Source organism: Crotalus tigris, unplaced genomic scaffold (assembly GCF_016545835.1).
Source record: "Crotalus tigris isolate CLP2741 ecotype Arizona unplaced genomic scaffold, ASM1654583v1 scf7180000020963.25688851:1431469, whole genome shotgun sequence".
Classification (NCBI taxonomy): Eukaryota; Metazoa; Chordata; class Lepidosauria; order Squamata; family Viperidae; genus Crotalus; species Crotalus tigris.
Window position 1 is genome coordinate 832,292 of NW_024098281.1, and position 23,256 is coordinate 855,547.

At 51.9% G+C, this 23,256-nt stretch overlaps 1 protein-coding gene across 1 annotated transcript in view; it reads right to left on the reverse strand.

Annotated features, from left to right (window-relative positions):
• The window catches only part of NPR2 (natriuretic peptide receptor 2), a 35,311-nt gene that overhangs the window by 7,108 nt on the left and 4,947 nt on the right, over window positions 1–23,256 (reverse strand). Inside the window, exons 2-5 of the mRNA XM_039369033.1 lie at window positions 5,242–5,444; window positions 3,656–3,769; window positions 393–528; window positions 27–121 (exon numbers count right to left, since the gene is read on the reverse strand). Of these exons, the coding sequence (XP_039224967.1) occupies window positions 27–121; window positions 393–528; window positions 3,656–3,769; window positions 5,242–5,444 (548 nt within the window). The remainder of the gene's footprint in view (window positions 1–26; window positions 122–392; window positions 529–3,655; window positions 3,770–5,241; window positions 5,445–23,256) is intronic.

Below are 23,256 nucleotides of genomic sequence, written 5' to 3' on the forward strand. Positions count from 1 at the left end.
GGGACTGCTGGGGGGCAGCGGCCTACCTTGTACTCGCCACTATCCCCCTCCACCATGGCCCACAGGTTGAAGTCTGTGTCGCGGTCATTGTTCTGATCCATGCTCACGGTCCCAGTGATCCCTGGAGGAGTAAAAGTGGCCACACATTTGGGTCAGGCCCCTAGGAGCAGTTGGGGCCAGCAGCGCTGTCACCCTTGTAGATGGAGCTGGGGAAAAGTCACTCCCCAGGGCACCTCACCCAGGTGAGCTTGGGCCCCAAACCTGGACCTCCCCTCCAGCCGTTCCAGCCCCCCCCCCCAACCACCTAATAAGGAAGACCTTCTAAGATCTCTTTTGGATGATCTTCAGCCTGGCCCTTGGTCTGGGAGCCCCCCTCCTTGCAACCCCCGTACCCTGGAACCTGCGCCCCTTCATCTTCTCCAGGATGCGGCTGTTGTTAAGCTTTGTGTCGCCCTCGTGGAGGGTCTCGTTCAAGGCCAGGGCGTAAAGGAGCAGCCCGTCGTGGAAGCAGCCTGCCACCAGGTTTTTCTGTTGTGGAGGAGCCAAAGAGGGAGACGGAGGCATTGCTCAGTGCCCTCCGAGGCGCCTCCTTCTAGCAGGAGACTAGGAGACCAGGAGAGCCATGCAGCTGAAGGGCCCACCCTTGGGAAGACCCCCTTGTCCAGGGAGGCAGCAGGAATTTAACCTGGCACCAGTTGTGAGCTAACTCCAGATACTTCAAACTCCCCTTGGTCCCAATCCACAACAAGCAAACATTTCTAAATGCCAGAACACAGGAGCCCTTCTCTGCTTGGATACCGAGGGGCCCACTTGCGCCCTGGGCAAAGGGGCCTCTCCTCCAGTGTATCCCTGTGGTCAGGAGGAGCCGGTGACTGCAGGCCCTTTGATCCGGAGGCTAAAACTAGGGACTTTTTACTCTGATTTCAGGGTAGAAAACATGAACTTGTTTATTTCAGAAAAGGGGAGCAAAATCTCTCCATTGTCCCAAAGGAGACTAGGAACAGCTCCGGTTGTAAGGTCAGCTTTTGCCAGCAACCCAGAGTGTGTGAAGAGTCTTTAGCCTGCTATCTTCCTGGGCCCCATGGCCCGCTGTGGGAGGAACCGGTCACCAGTATCCCTCCCTGGCTGGTTCACCCAACAGGCTGGGCTCGGCTGAACCGTGACTGGGCGTTCAAGGCTCTTGCTGTAGAAGGCCCAGAAGGTGGCAGGCGAGTGGGGTTCACTGCTGCAGACCCCCTCAGGGGACGGAATGCCGCCAGCAGGTCCTGCGGACTCCTCAGTGCTTGGAGGCCCGTGAATGAGCAGGCCCAGCTGTTTAGCCAGTAGATTGGTCAACAGGTGAACAGCCAATCAGGAAACAGGCTTGCTCAGTGAAGAGTGAGAGGTGTGAATGCAGCCCCCCTTCTCCTTAATGCCTTTTTCTGCCTGCCTGTGGGTTCCTGGGAAACTGCATAGAAAATGGGGAGGGGAGCCTAAAAATAGGAGCAGCCCTGTGGGGAGGGGGCAGGATGTGCGTGGGAGGTGGCCGCTGTTTCCTGTCTGCACCCAGACTGGCTTCCAAAGCCTGGTAAAAGGGGTTCCTGCTGTTCTCCCCCCCCAGGGAAGGAAAAGGTTAATTACTTGCACCCGCCTCTTTCAGAAGGGGACTCTACTAGTCTCCCAGCCACCAGTGCTGAGAGACTCCAAGGGACCTGCAAGCAACACTGCCCCTAATTTCCTTCCCCCCCCCCCAGTGCTGGCCCTTGAGAGTCACCTGCTCTTCCAGAGGGCTTCCAGGCCAAACACTTTTCCAGGGCCTAGGAGGTGCCACCCATCTGGGCAGTGGGGGGGGGAGCAGGCTGCTCCTCCCTGCTAGTAGCTCAAGAGGGCAGGACTGGTTCTTTTTCCGGAAGAACACTCCCCCTCCTATGCCAACCAGGACGGGCATAGTGAAGCTTATCTTGGGGGCAGCTCCAGTTGCCCAGTACGGAACGGCCTTCTGAGCAGAACCTACTCACAGCCTTGCTTTGGACGAGAGTAGCTATGTGCCTGGTTGATGGCAGCTAGTAATTCCTGTGCCATTGCAGGCAGAAGTTTTGGCAGCGACCCCTGCCCTCAGCCTAGGAGGATGGGCGTGACACACACATATACCCCTCCCACTTCTACCCAGCCCCTCAGGCTAGTGGCTGCCTGGACCAATTGGGAGTTCCCTTCCTTCCCAGCCCCCCAGACTTGGCCTTGGCTGGCTGTAGGGGTCCTGAAAAGGTTCCATTGTGGCCTCTCTGCTCTAGGCAGCCCAGAGCTTGTGGGGATCCCCTTCCAGAGAGGGGGCTTTGAACTCCACCTGCCAGCGTCTCAAAGCTTGCTGCAAGCAAAGGGTGAGGAGGCCAAGAAAGACCCTCCCACGCCCACATTCAGGGCTTCCTCTGCCAGCTGAGAGTCCCTACTCAAAGTGGGAGGCAAAACTCTCTGGATCCCCCTCTGGAGACCTCCACCAAGGGACACCTTGGATGGGGAAGGATCCCAATCATTCTGTGAGCTTTCATGCTCACAGATGGGGGAAGGATCTGACTGGACTATATGGAAAGCTCTAGACTGCAACTTTGGATTTTCATAACATACAATCTGTGTGTCTCCCACTACTCCTAGTGAGGCCATCACACCCAAGGAGGTGAAAAGGATAGAAACCTTTGGACAACTCTTGGGAGAAGGAAAAAGGAGAGGGAGAAGGGAGAAACAGGGTGGAGGGTCTGGCACAAACTCCTGGAAAGACACTAGCTGGGGAGGGATTAAGACAACTTGCAGAGAGGATTCTCTCCCTCCCTCCCTCCCCCCCCACGAGAGTGCGTGCGTGTGTGAGTGAGCGTGTGGACTCATTTGAACCGCCTTGCCTCCTGATTTCGTGTGCTTGCTGGAGGGAGCCCTCTGCACAGCAGACTAGTGTTTGTGTGATGTTCCCGACGCCATGAAGCAGTCAAGTCCTCCCAAGGGTTGCTGCAGCTGCTTCCAGGTCCCTGGCCAGCAATTTGGCTGACAGTTCCAGCCAAAATGGGGCACCACGCTTTGGGCAGGCCCTCAAAGCAGCTGCACCAAACCCAGCTACCTTAATGCATCAAGAAAGGAGCTCCAGAACCAGGCAGTTTCTCTGATCCCTTCACCCGGGCGGGACCAGGAAACGGAGCTGGGACCCGCCTCATTTCCAGGACCCTCTTTAAAGTTACAGTGTCAATGGCTCAATCTGTACTCGGGAAGCCCCGGAATGACCTCAAGCCCTAAGTACCGCAAGGAGCTGCTGCTCACTGGGTGACACCTCCCCCCATGCAAAGCTACAGCAGGCCGGCTGACCCCAAGAGAGTGCTTCTCCCAAAGCAGTGAAGGGCCAAGGCCAGCCCTGCTACCAGCCACTTCCCCATGCAGGCTGGGAACCATCCCACCGGCTTTCGTTCTGTGAAGATGGGCATGGCCAGTCGCTCTGCGTCAAGGCTGCCTATGCTGGCCCAGCATCCGCCGGGCTCCCCCTGCTCAAGGAGGCTCTGCGTGTGAGGTTTGCCCTGGTCAGTCTTCAGGCGGCCTTCCTTTCTGCCAGAGGCTTTGGCTATGGGGGACTCCTCTCGCCCAGCTAGAAGCTCAAGAGAGGGGGAAGAGGTGCTGGAGGGATGGGGGGGGGGGCGCTTACCAGTGAACTACTGAGCTCCACCTGATAGTGCTGGCGAGCCCTCAGGATCACCTGGTTCTGGAAGTTTTGGTACTCAGACGTTTGGGGCTCATGGTAGGTGATCACCAGCACTGTCTGCAAGAAAAGCCATTGGCTGAGGGACACAGGAGCCCATATGCCCCTGCTGGTGAGGCACCAGCCTTTTCCCTCTCTGCAATCTCTCTCTCTCTCTCTCTTTCTCTCTCTTTCTCTCTCTCTCTCTCTCTCTCTCTCTCACACACACACACACACACACACACACACACACACTCACATACACACCTCCCCCCCTTCTCTCTCTCTCTCTCTCTCTCTCTCTCACACACACACACACACACACACACACACACACACACACACACACACACACACACACACACCATGCTTCCTGCACGTAGCTGTCTGGAAATCTCACACCAGGCTGCAAGATGACTCCCATCTGCCCTTGCTGTCACAGCCAATAGGTGGGGGCTTTGCAACCTCTGGGGGCTGCATGTGGCTCCCCTTGCCTCAGGCACTGGCCTCCCCCCTTCCCTGGCCCATCCTGCCTCTCCCCCTTCCCATCTGCTGCTGAGCATTTCTGCAAAGCCTGCAGCCTCTTTTGGGGGGAGGGGCAGAGACGGCTTGTCACGCTCAAGACCTGCATTTGGAAGTAGCTGAGAGGAAGGGGCAAGGAAGCCAGTCTGCACTTCCAGCAAGGTTTGGCTTCACACACACACACACCCCACACACAATTTGAGTCAAGCTGATATTGGCCAGGTAGAGGCCTGATTGGCTGCTCAGGGCCAGGCAGCCAGAGAATTAAAGCAGCTCAGGGTCTGAAGCTGGCTGCTCTCCAGGGGCTTCTGTTCTGCTCCCCCCCACAGCATATCTACCCCCACCCTGCAGCAAAGGGTTGAATTCCTGCCCCCCCCCCATCCCTGCCTTTCTAAGCTGCTCTTGCAGAGAGATCTGGGATCCTTGCTTCTCCCTTGCAGCGAGCAGAGGAGGCGCCAGAAGAGGCTGCTGGGGGTTTATGCACAGACTTGGTAGCAAGTGGTGGATCACCAGCACTACCACCCCAATGCATCCCCCCTGGCACTCCACACTGGGCACCTCAGCTCTTCTAGCAGTTGAGTTCCTGCCAGACCCTGGCCGGAAAGAGACAAGCACAGCTCCCTGCTTAGAGGGCTGGGACCCACAAGTCCTTCCCCTCTGAGTAAGAGAAGGTCCAGGCCCAGGGTAAGACCCCAAGAGCAGAGAAGGAGCTAAGGGTCCCAAAACCGCAGGGTAGGGGGAGGAGGGGAGGATTCAACCTGGCCACCACTGTACCCCACCCCACCCCACCTCCGTACACAGACACTCTCTGAACCGTTGTCCTGGAGGGTAGAGCCAGCCTCCCAGCATCAGGTTTCCAGAAGAGCAGCTGGTGGGGCTCCCTGCTCCCCAGCCCAGGCCCTCGGAAGGCTAGAGGCCCTTCCTCCCCCCCCCCAGAGGGCAGCCTCGGCATCCCTGCTGCTCCACTTCAGCCCTCCCCACGCTTGGGTGTCCAAAGGTGCAGGCTCCTTATCTTCAGCTACTAGACTGACCTGGAAGGCCTCCCGCAGGGTGCCCGAGTCCTGGCCCTCCTTGCTCTGCCAGGGCTTGGCAGCCCCCTGGTGCCCGTCCCCTTGCAGGCTCTCTCCAAAGACATCCATATAGAAGAAGACGTAGTCGCCGTTGGTCATGCCCTCCGACTGGGCCCGGCGCATGACTTGGTGAAGCATCTCCAGGGGGCCACAGATGTAGATGACTGCCAAGAGAAAAGGCAGGAGGGACCCCCTTGGATCAGCTGCTCTTCTGCCCGTCTGCGCTGGCGCTCTCCTGCAACACCCCACCCACCCCGTGGTTGACAGCAGAGCTCCCGGGGGGCTCTTGAAGGCCTCTAAAAAATCCCCCTACGTTGCCCTGTTTCTGGTTAGAAATGGGGAGAGCTCGTACTCCACGGGAAGCCTCAAATGTAATTGTATATAGTGAATGAGAAATATCACTTACATTTAAATCCAAGAAAACAAATTTATTGCTTCGATCCCAACTTTTTTGTTTGCACTCAAAGGCCCCGTGCAGCCTCGTTCCTGGGCAGCAGAAGGCAGGCTGTGACGGCCACCGCACATATGGAGCCCCATGTAGAAATGTGGAGCAGGGCCCCCCTTTTGTGGTGGACCCTGACTGCCAGCCTCCCTCCACAGCTGGACCTTTGCCCCATCCCCAAGAAAGGCGAGTTCGGTGCTCTGATGAAACTCCCAGACGGGTTCCACAGAAAGTTATCAGGGCTGAGCAGTGGTGGGATTCAAATATGTGAACAACCAGTTCTCTGTGTTGATGCCACTTCCGGAAGTCCATTCTGGGTCAGGGCAACAAAAAATTAGCTACCGTTTCTACCGGTGCAAACTGGCTGAATCCCACCACTGGGACTGAGCCCCACCTGCCCCCACTGATCCTTCTACAGCTGGAGACATTTAATAATAATAATAACAATAATAATAATAACATTGACAAATTTGCCAATAGTCAATTGCAAAAGGCAGCTTTACTAGGAACTGCTTCCATCCTGTGACGATATCTGTAATACTATCAAAAATCCACATCTGCCTATCCCAGGTCCTTGGTAAGGACTCGATAGGTAGACAAAATGCCAAATCCAGTCTGAACATCTGGCTGACTGTGTGATGATCATCAATAATAATAATGATGATGATGATGATGATGGAAGGGACCTTGGAGGTCATCTAATCCAACCCCCTGCTCAGGCAGGAAACCCTATACCATTTCGGACAAATGGCTGTCCAGTCTCTTCTTAAAAACTTCCAGTATTGGGAGCATTCACAGCTTCTGGAATTATTTATCATTCATGCTCTAGCAAAGACATTTGATCCACATCCAATAGTCAGTTACAATAAATACAAATAAGAAACTTTTTTTTTAAAAAAAGAAAGAACCTGACATTGTATAATATTGTATTCTATATATATAAAAAAATCCAGACAGAGAGATGCACACAAAGCACACACGAAATGTTTTCAAGCTAGAGCGTAAAAATGGATCCTTGCATTCTTGAAAGAAGCCAAAGCCAAGGCAAAGGGCGGGTTCAGGGCAAGGTACTCCCTGCTTTCTAAAACCGCTGTCCAGAAGACCGCTTGACCCCGGGTGGTCCTCTTCCCAGATGGACGGACAGACGGACAGAGGAGCCTGTGCAAACAAACCTTTTGCCAAAGATGGCAGCTGCTGGGCACAGTGCAACGGGGGGTGGGTGGGTGGGTGGGATGGGACTGTTTCTCCAGAAGGGCAGGCCTCAAACCTTTTAGGGGCTTCTGCAGAGTGACAGGTGCTTGTGGAGAATCCACCCCCCACCCCCAGAATCTGAGTTTTTCCCCATGTGGTATACATCACAATCCTCCCAAGGGGGGGGGGCGGCCACATGTGGACAGCAGGGACCATTCTGACCTCTCCAGGAATGGAGGCATTGAGAGGGGCCCCCCTGCCCACTGCAAATAGTTCTTCTGTGCCACAAGAAGTATTCAAAGGGGGGGGGACGTTCCCCCAGCAGCAAGCACCTGCTTTCAGTGGAAGGAGAGCTCCTGGGATGTGAAGGGGAAGGGAGCTTCCCCATGGATAGCCTGACTCCAGCAGTCACTCTTCGTCACCAGGTGAGAGGGCATCTCATCTGCAACTGGGCTTCCTCTCTGGTCCAGGTAAGAGAACAGAGAAGGTCAACATGATTCCTTCCCCCCATCTGACTCCCAAACATCCAGACTGCAGCTCTGGGGAGTCAGAGGAAGAAGAGGAGGGGAGGGGCACCCCACAGCAAGAGCTGAAAGGGGCTCAGGAGCTGGCAAGAATAGGAGCATCAGAGCTGGGAAAAGAAGAACAAAGGCCAACAAACAAAGACAGATTTAGGCAGCCTCGAAAGAGATGCAACTGCGGGTGAGTCAGAGTCAACCTGTTCTCCAAAGCACCTGAAGGCAGGACAGGGAGCAACAGATGGAAGCTTATCGAAGAGAGAAGCAAACCTGGAATGAAGGAGGAATTTCCTGACAGCGAGAACAATCAATGGAACAGCTTGCCTCTCGGAGTTATGGCTGCTCCATCATGGGACGTTTTTAAGAAGAGACTGGACAGCCATCTGTCTGAAATGGTATAGGGTATAGTCTAGGGCAGTGTTTCTCAACCTTGACAATTTTAAGGCATGTGGACTTCAACTTCCAGAATTCCACAGCCAGCATTCTGGGAGTTGAAGTCCACATGCCTTAAAATGGTCAAGGTTGGGAAACACTGGTGGGGTAGGCAATCTTGACTTTTTTATGACTTGTGGACTTCAACTCCCAGAATTCCTGAGCCAGCATGGCTCAGCTTGGAAACCTCTCCCTTTCCCCTCAACATGGCTGGCTCAGGATTCTGGGAGTTGAAGTCCACGAGTCATAAAAGAGCCAAGGTTGCCTACTCCTGGATAGGGTATAGTCTCTTGCTTGAGTAGGGGGTTGGACTAGAAGACCTCCAAGGTCCCTTCCAACTCTGTTATTCTGTTAAGATCACTCAAGTTCTTGACAAGGAGAAAAGTGCAGCTATCCAGACAAAGAAAAGGAATCCTTGGTTCTCTCTTGAGCTTGGTTGTTTCCTTGCAGATGTTTCATTAGCCAAACTAGGTAACATCATCAGTGCTAGTAAGGGGTGTGGTTTGAGGAAGCAGGGGATCCAAAGACACAATATAGGAAGATCAAGGCTGGACTAACTGTGAGAAATTGCCAGTTAGTTTTCAACAGACAAATGAGAAGAATTTACTGTACCGTTTACGCGATGCACATAATCATCTTAGCAGAAGCAATTTACTGCAAGCAGGGAAATCGTGGAATGGTAGAGCAATTAAGCTACCGAGCCAGTCACTTCCTTCCTTTGAAGACAGAAGACAGGAGGAAAAGACCCAGTTCTGGCCACTGAAGCCCCAACAGATGGTGGAGGTTGTACCACTTTTTTTTGCCTTATGGAAATGGCAAATGTGATCTGGATGAGGGGGGGAGATTGTCTCACCACGCCCTTGTCTGCCTTCCAATTGCTCTGGAGTGCTCCGGTGCTGCTCCTCAGCAACGAAGATGCTCCTTGCCCACAATCGGCACCTGGTGGGCTCTGCTGGCTTTCTTGTGGAGCTGGCATTGCTCAGCCACCACTTGGAACGAGAGGAACCACCCAACTTAGGTAGCCTCTGACTGGGGTCTCCAGGATTTCCCCTGGATTTTGGAGAAGCCCTGAGTGACAAAACTGGGGAAGTTCCCTGAAAACAAAGAATGAATTTTGACGGAGCCTTTATTAAGGGCCACCTCAAGGTGAAAAGAGCAGCAAAGATAACTCTCCTGTGTACAGAGAGCCCACCGGCAGCCCTGCTTAAGGGGCCCTGGTGCCTCGTGGGAAGTGGGAAGGAACATCAGCAGGACTGCTGTGAGGAACGTGCTCAGCATCTCTCGGATAGAGTTACTAGGATTGGCTCCAAGTTGGAATTTGGCTATGCAGGTCCTGCAGAGCATGGTCTGGCTTGATTATCTGGGAAGAATTTGAGCCTATTAATTTGAGCCTAGTTCTGAGGAAGTGGGCACAGTCCCCAGGATCTGTCCTTGGCCGCGTGCATTAGATCCATAGTCTAACTCAGGTCTTCTGGGAGATGATGCGTGCTTGGGCCCAGGTACAGAGATAGTCTTGATCAAATTATGTGGCAGCTGTTACAAAAATATCAGTTAAGCTCAGGAGGACAGAAATTAAAAGATGCCCCTGCTATAAGAGCAAGGGAAGAGAGGCTCACAGAGATACTGTTATTATAGCCTATATAAGCAGAGATCAGGTGCAGCTTCTGGGGCCTATTTCCTGACCAGGTCTGTCCTGTGGGGCAATACCAGGGTTTGGACTTCACCCTTGATTGAGGGAGAAGTGCATCCACACAAAAGACCCTCACAGGATCCAAAGTTATCAGACTAACCAAAGAGAGAAGCAACCTAGAACTAAGCAGAAATTTCCTGACAGTCAGAACAATTAATCAGTGGAACAACCTGCCTCCAGAAGCTGTGAATGCTCCAACACTGGAAGTTTTTAGGAAGAGACTAGACAGCCATTTGTCTGAAATGGTATAGGGTTTCCTGCCTGAGCAGGGGGTTGGACTAGATCAGTGATGGCTTTTAGAGACCAAGTGCCCAAACTGCAACCCAAAACCCACTTATTTATCACCGGGTGCCGTGGCCCACTGGGTGGGTGTGGCTGTGGTGGTCATGACAGACTGGATGAGTGGAGACAAGGTGGGCGTGGTCACCTTGATGTTGCTTGTGTGGAGGGATGCCTGTGGGGGCCGGGCAGGGTTGGGGGAGATCCAGGGGTCTCTGTCAGGTGGGGCAGTGGGCAGGAGGCTTGTCCTGCGGGGTGAGGCGAGGCAAGGCGAGGTAAGAGTGCCACTATTGCAGGGCAAGGCGAGGCAGGGGCTGAGGCAGCTGCTGCCTGACACCATCGGCCAGCGAGCAATGTCCGTCAGCAGCCACAGCCTGCCGGGTCCTCGACCAGCGCACTCTGGGGCTCCACAGCCCGCTGCCAGTTCAGAGAAGCCGCCTCTGAGCTGGATGGCCGTCTGACAGCTGAGGAGGTGATGCAGTGGATCATGCCCAGGAAAAGGAGAGCAGGTGAGGCCAGGAGGGATGGGACGGGGGGGAGGGAAACCAGCCATGCTGGGATGCACCCAGCCAAGTGGGACCTCAGTGAATTAGCGGGCAGCTGGTTGAAGACGGACAGTTGCCATCTCTGGGGCAAGGCGCGCGTGCCCATAGAGAGGACTCTGAGTGCCACCTTTGGCACGCATGCCATAGGTTCGCCACCACTGTACTAGATGACCTCCAAGGTCCATTCCAACTTTCTTCTTCTTCTTCTTCTTCTTCTTCTTCTTCTTCTTCTTCTTCTTCTTCTTCTTCTTCTTCTTCTTCTTCTTCTTCTTCTTCTTCTTCTTCTTCTTCTTCTTCTTCTTCTTCTTCTTCTTCTTCTTCTTCTTCTTCCTTCTTCCTTCTTCCTTCTTCCTTCTTCCTTTCGTCTTCTTTCTCCTTGATTTCTCAGCAGCCTTCAACACTACTGATCCTGGTATCTTTCTGAACCAGCTGAGATATGAGGAATAGTGGTGCTGCAGTGGTTCTCCTTCCTCCTCTAGAGCCAGCTGGTGTTTAGGGAGAGGGAGGGATCCCGCTGCAAGCCAGCTCTCAGGGCTGTATGCCTTTCCACTCCTCTTTAGCATCTACATGAAGCTGATGGGCAAAGTCACTGGCATGGAGTATCTATTTATTTATACATGTCTACCCCAGGCCAAGGACTGCTGTCAACACTCTAATGTTTGGAGGATGGTTAGAAACAGGATGATGGTTGTCAAGAACTGTCAGGTTGCGGCGAGTTATCCAGCACTGTCAGCTCCTCAAAGGAGGGGCCGCATGACTGCTTGCTTTAAGGCTGAGGACCCCCTTTCTGAAAGATGCTAGGAGCATAGAATGAACCCAAGTCACCTCCCAAGCAGCCTTAACAGCCCAGAAAGGACCTAGATTCCCTAGGCCAGGGATGTCAAACTCAATTTCACTGAGGGCTGCATCAGCATTGTGGTTGTCCTGGCAGATGTGTGTGGCCAGAGTGAGTGCAGCCTAATGGGTGGGCGTGGATGGAGTGGGTGTGGCCTACTGGGTGGGCATGGCCAGTTCTACATCATTTGCATCAAGGGTGCCTATGGGGGGCCTGGGCAGGAGTGGGACAGATCTGAGGGTCTCTGGCAGAAGGTGGTGGGACCGGGGCAAGTGCCAAGGCATGGTCCACTGGGGCAAGTGCCAAGATGGCCACCACAAAATTGTACATTGGTTCCCGGCTGGCCTGGGCCAGGGCCAAGGCAGTGGGGGCCGTTCCCTCACTGTTTCCAGGATGGCTTCGCAGGCTCCATGAAAATACTTTGCAGGCCGCATCCGGCCCCCGGGCCTTGTGTTTGACATGTCTGCCCTAGGCAGTTGGGCAAACTCTTAGTTCAGAGGACCCTGCAAAAGCAGCCTTGGCCTTCTCTCTTTCTGTATAATCTGGGCCTGCTAGGTCTGCCATCAAACTGGCTTGTCTCCTTCTGCAGAACACAAGAGTTTCAAGGAGATGGAAAAAACTCAGAAAACAGTCTTGAAGAATGTTTATCTCCAGCACCAATATGGAGAAGGAACTATGTTTTGGTCTATTTATGACTAAAGCAGAAGCACCTGGGATGGTCACACTGAGAAACCAACTGCTGGACCTTAGCCTGACCCAGCAGAATGAATCTCAAACTCTTCGCAGAAGTTCCCTCCTGAAAGCTTTCCCAAAGCTACCGAGTTGGGGATAATCATTACTTTCTGCAGGGGTGGATTCCACAGACTGACCACGCGCAACGGAATGGAGGCTGCCCTTTCTTTTCAACTGGCAACTGCAGTTCTCGGGACAAGCCCTCAAGGTGCCTATCAGTAAAGACAAGGAAAAAACTTCCAGTTTCTCCAATAGGCCTTTGCCACGTTCTCCTCGGGACGTCTTTTTGCCCAGCCAGCCAGTCAGTCCTCCTTTCCTGCAGTTTTTCTGCTGCTTCTTTTTGGGTCTGGTAGCCACAACAACTCGCAAAATACTTGGTCATTGTAGTAATCTCGTCAACACGTTGTACTCATGTGCCAAACCCCAAACCGATCCAATAGGTTGGATCTGCACCACGTAGCCAGCCTCCCCTTGGAGGAGAGCCTCAGAACCAGCCCTGAGATTCAGTCCAAGCAAGCAAGCAAGCTTAGCAGAGCTGTGGGTGCCAATTCGCACATCGCTCTCGGGCAGAGTGTGCTGCTAAACCAACCAATGCCCTGGCACATTGGCGTGATCATCTGAAGCCACGAAGGTTTGAAAGGCGAGCATAGCAAGCCTCCTGTTCTGGCTTGAGTAGAGTTGAGGGGCTTAATTACTGGCGTGGCCCAAGAGAAGGGAGAAAAGCCAGCCCTTCGTGGCTCTGTGGAAGGTTCCTCCTTTTTCTTAAGATCCCCAGTGTGAATCCCTCTGGCTTGTAGCTGCCAAGCACAGGACATGGCTGAGGAGCTCCCTTAGGGGCGCCCTGGAAGTGCCCACTTGCTTTTCTTTTGTTTTTAAATGCTTTTTCAGCTCAACTGGCTGGAATTCAGAATTATGCCACTCTGCACTAGCTCCTCTGTGGCCATGGGGCAAGGGTGCAAAATACGAGGTGGATTTGCCAGAGTTGCCCTGCCTTGGCGAGGTGTAATAATAATAATAATAACAACAACAACAAAAACGAATCATGCCCTTCATCCACGCAGTGACATTGACAGACTTTATCTACCAAGGCAGATAGGTGGGCGTGGAATGCTACAAGTACATCAGATGGTTGAAGAAGAAAAAATGGCTTTGGAAGAATATCTGAAGAACAATGATGAAGCTGCACTGAAATTAGTATATCAGGAAGGCTTACTAACTACTGGAGAGACCAAACTGGCCTACAAGAAAGACCAAATGAAGAACAGAATAGAGGCATAGGAAGACAAAGCACTACATGGCCAATACATGAAAAAAATAGCTGGGAAAGCAGATAACAATAAAACCTGGCAATGGCTAAGAGCAGGAAAATTGAAGAAAGAGACCGAGGGACTAATTCTGGCTGCACAGACCAAGCCTTAAGGACAAATGCATACAAAGTCAAAATTGAGAAGACAGCAAAAGACAGTAAGTGCCGCCTATGCAAAGAAGCTGAAGAAACAGTGGACCACCTGGTAAGCTGTTGCAAGAAGATCGCACAGACTGACTACAAGCAGCGGCATGACAAAGTAGCAACAATGGTGCATTGGAAGATCTGCAAAAAATATCATTTGCCTGTAAGCAAAAACTGGTGGGATCATAAAATAGAGAAAGTCATAGAAATGATAAAATTAAACTGCTCTGGGACTTCAGAATTCAAACAGACAAGCACCTGCAACATAACCCCAGACTTAACAATTGTCGATAAGAAAGGCAAAAAAGTCTGGATAGTGGACGTGGCAGTGCCTGGAGATAACAGAATAGAAGAGAAAGAACTGGAGAAGATAACAAAATACAAAGACCTACAAATAGAAATAGAAAGACTGTGGCAAAAGCCAGCAAGGGTAGTACCAATAGTCATAGGCTCCTTGGGCGCAATCCCAAAACAACTGGAGCACCACTTGAACACCATTGGCATTGACAAATTTGCTATTAGTCAATTGCAAAAGGCGGCCTTACTAGGAACTGCTTCCATCCTGCGACGATTTCTGTAATACCATCAAACATCCACATCTGCCTATCCCAGGTCCTGGGTAAGGACTCGATAGGTAGACAAAATGCCAAATCCAGTCTGAACATCTGGCTGACTGTGCGATGATCAATAATAATAAAAAAGTTGGAAGGGACCTTGGAGGTCATCGAGTCCAACCCCTTGCTCAGGCAGGAAACCCTACACCATTTCCGACAGATGGCTGTCCAGTCTCTTCTTAAAAACTTCCACTGTTGGAGCATTCACCGCTTCTGGAGTCAGGTTGTTCCACTGGCTAATTGTTCTAACTGTCAGGAAGTTTCTCCTTAGTTCTAGCTTGCTTCTCTCCTTGATTAGTTTCCATCGGTTGCTTCTTGTCCTGCCTTCAAGCACTTCGATGAATAGTTTGACTCCCTCTTCTTTTTAGCAGCCCCTGAGATATTGGAACACTGCTATCATGTCCTCCCCTCGTCCTTCTCTTCGTTAAACTAGAAATACCCAATTCCAGCAACCGTTCCTCATATGTTTTAGCCTCCAGTCCCCTAAAATCGTCTTTGTTGCTCTTCTCTGTACTCTTTCTAGAGTCTCAGCATCTTTTTTACATTGTGGTGACCAAAACTGGATGCAGTATTCCAAGTGTGGCCTTACCAAGGCATTGTAAAGTGGTATTAACCCTTCACGTGATCTTAATTCTATCCCTCTGTTAATGCAGCCCAGCAATGAGTTGGCTTTTTTGGCAGCTGCAGCACACTGCTGGCTCATATTTAAGTGGTTGTCCACTGGGACTCCGAGATCCTTCTCTATTGAGCAAGGTACCCCCTATCCTATACCTGTACATTTGGTTTTTCTTGCCTAAATGTAGAACCTTACTTTTTTCACCATTGAATTTCATTTTGTTAGATAGTGCCCAGTGTTCAAGTCTTTCCAGATCCTCCTGTATGTTAAGCTTGTCTTCTGAAGTGTTGGCTATTCCTACCAGCTTGGTGTCATCCGCAAATTTGATGAGTTCCCCATCTATCCCCTGGTCCAAGTCATCGATAAAGATGTTGTAGAGCACTGGGCCTACATCCTCTGCCCTCTCAGCTCCCCTCTGGGTTGGAGTGGCAAAGCTGATGGCCGAGGGAAGGGCTGTCTGGGCTCAGGCAATTATTCCTCTGTGGACAGCACCATCCCCCACTGACCCTTGTGGAGTTTTAGATTACATTCTGGGAGTCAAACAAGAGGAGAGGGGGATTCCCAGACGAAGCTACCAAACAAAATCTCACCAAAGGTTGAAGCTTGGCCCTTGAGCGGTTCAGGTGAAACACAAATGTGTGCAAACATAGCTGGCGCCTTAATGTTTACATAACTTAAACTTTGTTACTTCAAAGCACTCTCAGGTTCTTTCGCTGAGGAGCACAGAGCCACCCCATCCCCTCATCGCCCTTTGCGCAAATTCAATTATTTTAGCAACCGCTGCACAAAGTGGGATGGAGGCATCCGGGTCCCCTTGCCACAAGCCCCTTGCCACAACCCCTCCCCACTTTCCCTAATGCAAGGGGCAAACCGGGCAGTTTTGCGGAAGGCTGGATAAAAGCCAGTCCCGGAGAGGGAGGGGGGGGGGGAGATCGGTGCCGGCGGGATACTGCTTGGGTGTGCCGGAGGCTGCCCGCCGCCCTCCAGCACCGGCGGCCCAGCTGCGCAGCTGGAAAGGGGTCGCCGGCCCGGCAGCTCCACGGCAGGGAGGGAGGGAGGGAGGGCAGCCCTCCTCCTCAGCCAAGAGGGCGAGGCCGCCGCCCCGGCACGCGTCCGCTCCCCCGACCCTGCGGGATCCGCCCGGCTATCCGGGCCGGCGCTGCGCAGGGGCCGCGCCCCGACGGAAAAGCCTGCGATCGAGGGAGCGCCCCGCAGGCTCGGCCCCGCGCGGGAGGCCTGCAGCCTGCAGCCCGCGAGGCCTGGCCGGGCCACCCAGCTGGCGGGGAGAGCGGAGCTCAGGCCCCGCAAAGGCGTCTCCCCGTCCCAGCCGCAGCCCTCGAAGCAGCGCAGCCAACCCGAGGCAGCCGGCGGTTTCCGGCAGGAGGGAGCCGCGCCTCCCCCCCCCCCGCGGAAGCGGGAAGGCCTTTTCCTTCCAGCGCGAGCGGCAGCACCAGGAGGCCGACCCGCTTGGTGGAGGAGCGGCTCAGGGGACAGAGACCGTCGCTCGGCCCGGCGCCTTCCCACGGCCGAACCCGGCGTGTAGAACATAGAACCCTTGGGCTGGAAGGGACGTTGGAGGTCTTCTAGTCCAACTCTTTGTTCAAGGCAGGAGGCCTTATACCATCCCGATTAAATGGTTGTCCATTCTATTTTTGAAAACCGCCAGGAATGGAGCACTCACAACTCTGGTCTCACTGTCAGGAAATTTCTCCTTATTTGTAAGCTTCTTGTCCTGCCCTCTGGTGCAATGACCCGGCCTTTGAGCAGGCCCAGCTGTGCTGGACTTGGCCACAACATCCTCCCCCCCCCCCATCCTCTGGGATTGCAACTGGAAGGCTCCCCTGCTTAACAAGGCCTCCCTCACCCCGTTTTGGGGCCCTGGGATCCGGAGATCTTTTCTGCCAGGTTGCACATCTGAACACTTGGACACGTGTGAAGACTCGTCTTTTGTATTGGATGTGAAACCTGGCATAATTCTGCTCTGCAGTGTCCAAGCAGCAAAACCTGGCTTTTGAGGACTCTGCAGGGTAAATGTGCTTTCCAGGATAAAAATAAAATTGTAGGGCACACATAACAGTGCCTAATGGAGTCGTGAACACAAAGATAATCCTCAGTAAAAGAAGATAGTGATCTCCAGGGAAAGATGCAACGACCGTTTTTGCAGAGTCTATGCCTTTATTTATTTATCACATTTATATGGCTGCCCATCTCACAAGAAGCATCCCTGGGCAGCTTACAGGAAAAACATGTAAAACAGTAAACGTGTCAAACATAGTCATATTTAAAATGTTTCTTTAAAAAACACACACACACACACACACACACACAAAATAGGGGCACCCAAAATTTGACCAATCCCCAAGGATTGAGGGACCTCTGGGAAATAAGGGATAGAGCTGGCCTCACTTGGGGAGGGGGGCACATGGCAGAGAAGGCTGCCTGCATGGCAGAACCCCTGGCCAGGTCTGATGGGACAAGTGGATTAACTGGGGAGAGATGCTCCCTCGAAAAAACCCAGCCACGTGAGTATGCTCAACCAGCGCATGAAAGACCAAAAGACATGCTAAACCTGCTTAGTTTTAACTGCGGTTGGGGACATTATTCAGTAGTGAGGTTTTAGTTCTCTTCTGCAAATGCTGTTTGTAACAGTGGAATAAACAAGTATTGCCCACAAGGAAGGGCATACGGATGGCTGAGAAGTTTTCGCCAACCCAGGATTGGCATTCCAGGCACTCTGGGGAAGATGTTTGCCCTCCTGGAGGGAAGGCACGGAGGGTCAAGAGAAAAGGCCACCGGCCAGTTGATCCCCAGCAGCCCTTCCTGGGAAGGAAGGCCTTGGGGCAGCCTCCCCATTTGCTCACCTTCCCACCCCAGAGCTAGGGTTCCCAGCAGTGTGCCCGCCTCAAGCATTAGGCCCAGCCAGCCTGATTGTGAGAATGGGATCTGTAGCCTGATCTCAGGAGCAGGGGGAGGGGAGGTTGGGCCTGGGTTCCTGCTTTTCTAAGAAGGCAAGCTCAGCACGTCTCTAAGGAAATTTGCTCAGGGAGCACCAAGGACTCCACAACTCAGCCTTTAGCTGTGAAGATTCTCTCCATCGGGGAGCACAAACTTCACTTGTGGAGGGCTGGGAATTCCAACCCAGAGGGGCTGTTTTCAGCCTCCTTTCTTCCTTGCAGTGATAGGACTGGACAAGTCGGGGTCAGGACAAGAGGCCCTGCCCCTGAGGTCACAAGGTTGCCTGCCCTTCTCCATAGAGGGCAGGGCTGGGCCTGGCTCTGTGCCAGGGCAGCAGGTATTAGGAGAGAAGGTGGGACTGGATGTCACCTGAGCTGCACCTGGGAGAAAGACATGCTCTGCAAGGGAGGCACCGTCTCTGGAAGCACCAGGAGAGAAATGCCAACTCTTTTGAGTTGCATCTGAAGAAGTGGGGAAAGTCCTGCCAGGAAATGAGCACCCAAGCTTGCATGGGAAAACTCACGTTAGTAAATAACAATAATAACTTTATTGTCATTTTGAATGTACACCAATTGGCATACGCCAAAATGAAATGTCATTGCATACAGCTCTCAAAGGGCCACCACCTCTGATATACACTCCTTGTTCGTGGCTTCCAGCTGAAGTTTCAGATCGTCCATTTTAATCTCTAGGGAGCGAACGATGGCAAACAGGACAGATGGAAATGGAGCTCCGTGTGGATTAGCCCTCACATTAGATTGTATTCCTGCAAGACAACCTCGCCTCCTTTCTGAATGTGCAGAAGTAGCCTAAATGAAACAGCTGCCTAGTCAGTTCTGGCTGAAATAAGGAGAAACGAGGAGAGCCAGCAATTATTTGGCATACACTAAACCCCCGTTTTTGTTGAATTATCTGAACAACCTGTTTTTCTAGTTTATACTTCAAAACCAGGGCTTGCAAAAGTGACTACTTTCTCACGTTGTGGTTTCACGCAATGGGTGAGGGCGAGAAAAGAGCCTCTGGCTGAATCCAGCTTCCCTCTGGACTTGGATACCTTAGTCGACTAAGCCAGCCAGCCTCCCTCACAATAGGAGAGATTTTAGAAAAAGGAAGCTAAGCGTCTGCCAGAGCAGCAGAAGAGTCAAACGGCTGTCAGGAGGAAGGGTGTGAGGTCAAGTCTGAGCTATTGAGCCACGGGGGGGCAGGGGGGGAATCTAGATCCAAGTCAGGGACTCTTTTGACCTGCTATTCCAGAGGGAGCCATCTTTAATAGCTAAGCCAACATCCTAAATGTGTGAAGCGAGCCGGCTTCAGTCAGCAAGGGAGTTCCTGACTGAATGCAAAGCTGGGGAGTCCATCTTGCCACTGGCACCCTTCATTATGCCATCTTTGTTCCCTCTGGCAGATCACGTATTAGGAAAAGCTTGTGACTGGGGCCAGCTGCCCTGTGTGCAGCTGTGAGCTGGGCTGAACCAGGCTGGCCTCCATGAACCCCACCCCCTCTCTCAATTGGCAGCCCTCAGCAGAAGTGAGGAACGGCCTCTTTCAGGTGCACAGCAGAATAAGCTTCACAGAACAGAGATGGCACCACAATAAGTAGCACCGGCTCTCCAAAGGTTGGAAGAAACCACTCCGTGCAAATTCCCAAAGAAAGAAGCAAGCAAACAATGTCTGGTCAAAGTAGGACTGGGTTCTTCTCCTGAAGCTATTGTTTGTTTCTAATAAGGAAGGCGGGAAAAGGTGATGTATTGCGTGTAAGCCAACTTAATAAATTGCTTGCTTGGCTATAAACTTTTGTCTTCTCCTTTAAGAGCGCATCACATGGTTACAAATCAGTGAATAGCTTCAAAGCTCTCCATGGGCACTGGTTATTTGCTCTAACTTGGGTTCCTACTGCTGCTCCCTGCCCAGGTCCTGCAAGGCCAGTCTTTCCCACATGAAGGGCCTCTTCTGGATCAGGTGTGTAGGAAGTTTTCCTAGTGCTCGGGAGGAGAGGGGGATCTCCATCTTTTCCTGAGCTTGGCTACTCTGACTCCTGTGCTGGAGACCACTCAAATGGCCTGAAGGATGCTCAGCCACTGTCCTGCTGATGGCTTCTCAGGTCCAAGATTCAGATCCAGGATATAAATGGGCTCCAGTCCCTGGACTCAGCTGCTCGAAAGAACTCGGGAGTTATGGAATCACCCTATAACCCCATCATAGAATCCAACTTCTGCTCAGATTAGGAGATCTTGGAGATGGCCACCCAGCATCTGTTTGAAGACCTCTAATGAAGAACTTGCCACTCATGTGGCAGTCTGTTCCCCTGGCTGCTAATCCTTCCTATGTTCCTCCTGATGTTTCGCTTCAACTTTCTTCCTTGCAGTCTTGACTCATGGCTTCTGGGCAGTAGAGACATTGTCCTCTTCTTGGTGGGAACACTTCAGATGCCTCCAGCCCCAGTTCTCCTGCAGGCTCAATCCTTCCTCTTTAGGCTCGGTTGCTGGGCCATTTTGGAATTTGCTCCTATTCAACCTCCCGTTGGCCATCTCCCCTTCCGCCTAGCCACACATCAATCAAGGCAGAAAAGGAGAAGCCGTGAGGAGGCTCTGCCCTCCTTCATCACCTCAAGGGCTGGGAATGGGGAGTCAGGTCCATGCTTGCTCCTGTCCCCACTTGTGGCCTGCAGCCCTAAGCCTGGATTCTGCCTGCAGAGTGAAGAGAAGGTGCTTGAGATGCTGCCAGACCATCCTCTCTTCCTCCCCGGCTCCATTTGTGAGGCAGGGATGGGCAGAGAGAGTGACGGTTTTTGGTATAGTCCAGGGATAGGCAACCTTGGCTCTTTTATGACTCGTGGACTTCAACTCCCAGAATCCCTGAGCCAGCCTGGCTCAGCATGGAAACCTCTCCCTTTCCCCTCAGCATGGTTGGCTCAGGAATTCTGGGAGTTGAAGTCCACGAGTCATAAAAGAGCCAAGGTTGCCTACCCCTGGACTATAGGGTCTCCTTCTTGAGCAGGGGGTTGAACTAGAAGACATCCAAGGCCCCTTCCAGCTCTTGGTGTTCATCAGCTCCCAGCCAGGAGACATGAAACACCTCAAGGAAGAAGACATCCCAGAAACCCCCAGTTCCCTTTGTGAAATGGGCAGGGAGGGGCTATATCAGGCTCCCTTGATCAGCAGAGGGGGAGGGGATCTGCCAGCCCAGCCCAGCAGCTGCTACCAGGAACCCTGGAGGGCCATAACTTCACCCAACCCCACCAGAAAGCCATTTCAAATGCATCTTCCACAGATCTACCTCGCCCCACCTCCCCCCTGGTCTTTGCTATCACCCCCCTCCCCCACACAATTGTCACATTTTGAGCAGCAATACAAGCTGCTTATTCCCCTTGTCTAGAAGTTGGCAGAACCTTGCTCTCAGCCTCTGGACTGAGCCCCAGGTGCGCCCAAGGCCTGGCTGGAGCTGGTAGCTCCTACTTGCTTTCCTTCATTTCCCCCCGCTGTGTGGAGTAGAACTGTACACAACCTTCTAAGGGCGCCCCACACCCCACGCGTTGTATAAAAGCACAGTGTGATGTTGGCAGTGTTGTCTCTTTGCCACCGCCACACACTAGGTCACTGTTTCCATTAAGCTCCACTCCAATTCCAAAAGGCCTCTCCTGGCTGGGCAGGCCCACTCCCCTCCCCCGGCTTGGTTGGTCCTCTCTGAACGATTTGGGGCTGTCAATCAGTTGGGTTCTCTGCTGGCTCTTGCAGCTCCCAAGGATTCGTGCAGCCCCTGGGAGGCCCCCGGCGGTTGACATAAGGGCCTGGGGAGGACTCTACATCCAACCAACCGAGCTAACGGAAGTCTGAAGCAACGCAGGCAGAGAATCCCAGTCTGGTTTCCCCTCTTCATCCAGTCAGTGAACCACTGAGAAGCTGCCTTTGTGCGCTGTGCTCAGGTGGACCTTGACTACTTCAATCAGAATAGAGCTGGAAGGGACCTTGGAGGTCTTTTTTTTAAAAAGCTAGAATAGAATTCTTTATTGGCCAAGTGTGATTGGACACATAAGGAATCTGTCTCCAGTGCATAAGCTCTCACTGTACATACAAGCAATAAGTGATAAATCACGGTCATAGTCATTGTAAAAATACATTCATCCTAAGGTACAATGCCTAGTGATAGTCGTAGGATACTAAAATAACCGGTCGACATAAATCATACTAGGACACTAAATAAAACAATATAAATTGTAAGATACAAGCAACAAGTTATAGTGAAGCTAGGCAAAATCACAATGCATACCAGCTCAATTGGCACAGCCCCCCCTCCACCCCATGGTTGTGTGCTCTCTCCACTTTTCTTCTGTTGCTATACCAGTGACTGCATCTCAAAAGAGGTGAGGTTGAACAACTACTAGCCGAACAATCTTGAATTAAACATACAAACTGTAGAAATGATAGTAGATTTTAGGAGAAACCCTCCTAGTCTACCACCTCTTACAATACTAGACAACACAGTATCAACTGTAGGGACCTTCAAGTTTTTAGGCGCTATAATATCTCAAGATTTAAAAGGAACACCTAACATCAAAAACGACATCAAAAAAAACACAACAAACAATGTTCTTCCCGCGCCAACTCAGAAAGCTCAGACTGCCCGAAGAGCTGCTGAGGAATTATTGAGCCTGTCATTTGCACCTCTATAACTGTCTGGTTTGGAACAGCAATCAAACAAGACAGACACAGACTTCAACTGATCGATTGAGGACCTGTATAATGCACAAGCCAGAAAGAGTCTACAGATCTCTCACATCCTGGACATCCAATGTTTCAACTCCTCCCCTCAGGATGTCGCTATAGGGCATTGCACAGCTAGACACAAGGACATTTTTCCCTCATGCCATCATTCTGCTAAACAACTAATTCCCTATTCCATTTCAGACAAGTGACTGTCTAGTCCAGTGGTTCTCAACCTTTTTAATGCCGCGATCCCCAACCGGTCGTAAGTCGAGGACTACTCAACTGGTGCAGCACCGTTTGCAGAATGGGACTTTTGGCGGGCTCAGCAGGGCAGAGACAGCCTGGACAATTCCTATTGGCTTTTGAAAGCCAATAGAATTAGACTCTATTCAAGAGAGTCTATTCTATTGGCTTTCAAAAGTTTGGCGACCCCTGTGAAATGGTCGTTCGACCCCAAATGGGGTCCCGACCCACAGGTTGAGAACCACTGGTCTAGTCTCTTTTTAAAAACCTCCAGTGATGGAGCACCCCTAGCTTCTGAAGGCAAGCTCTTCCACTGGGTAATTGTCCTCTCTGTTAGGAAGTTTCTCCTTAATTCTAGTTTGCTTCTCCCTTTGATCAGTTTCCAACCATTGTTTCTTGTTTTGGCTTCTAGTGCTTTGGAAAATAAACTGACTCCCTCCTCCTTGTGGTAGCCTCTCAAATACTGGAACACTGCTAGCATGTCCCCCCTAGTCCTTCTTTTCTCTAGACTAGCCAAACCCCAATTCCTGCAACCATTCTTCATATGTTTTAGTCTCCAGGCCTTTAATCTTCTTAGTTACTCTTCTTTGCACTTTTTTTTCAAAGTCTCAACATCTCTTTTGTAATGTGGTGACCAAAACTGGATGTAGCATTCCAGGTGTGGCCTTACTAAGGCTTTATAAAATGGTACTAATGCTTTATGTGATTTTGATTCTATGCCTCTGATTATA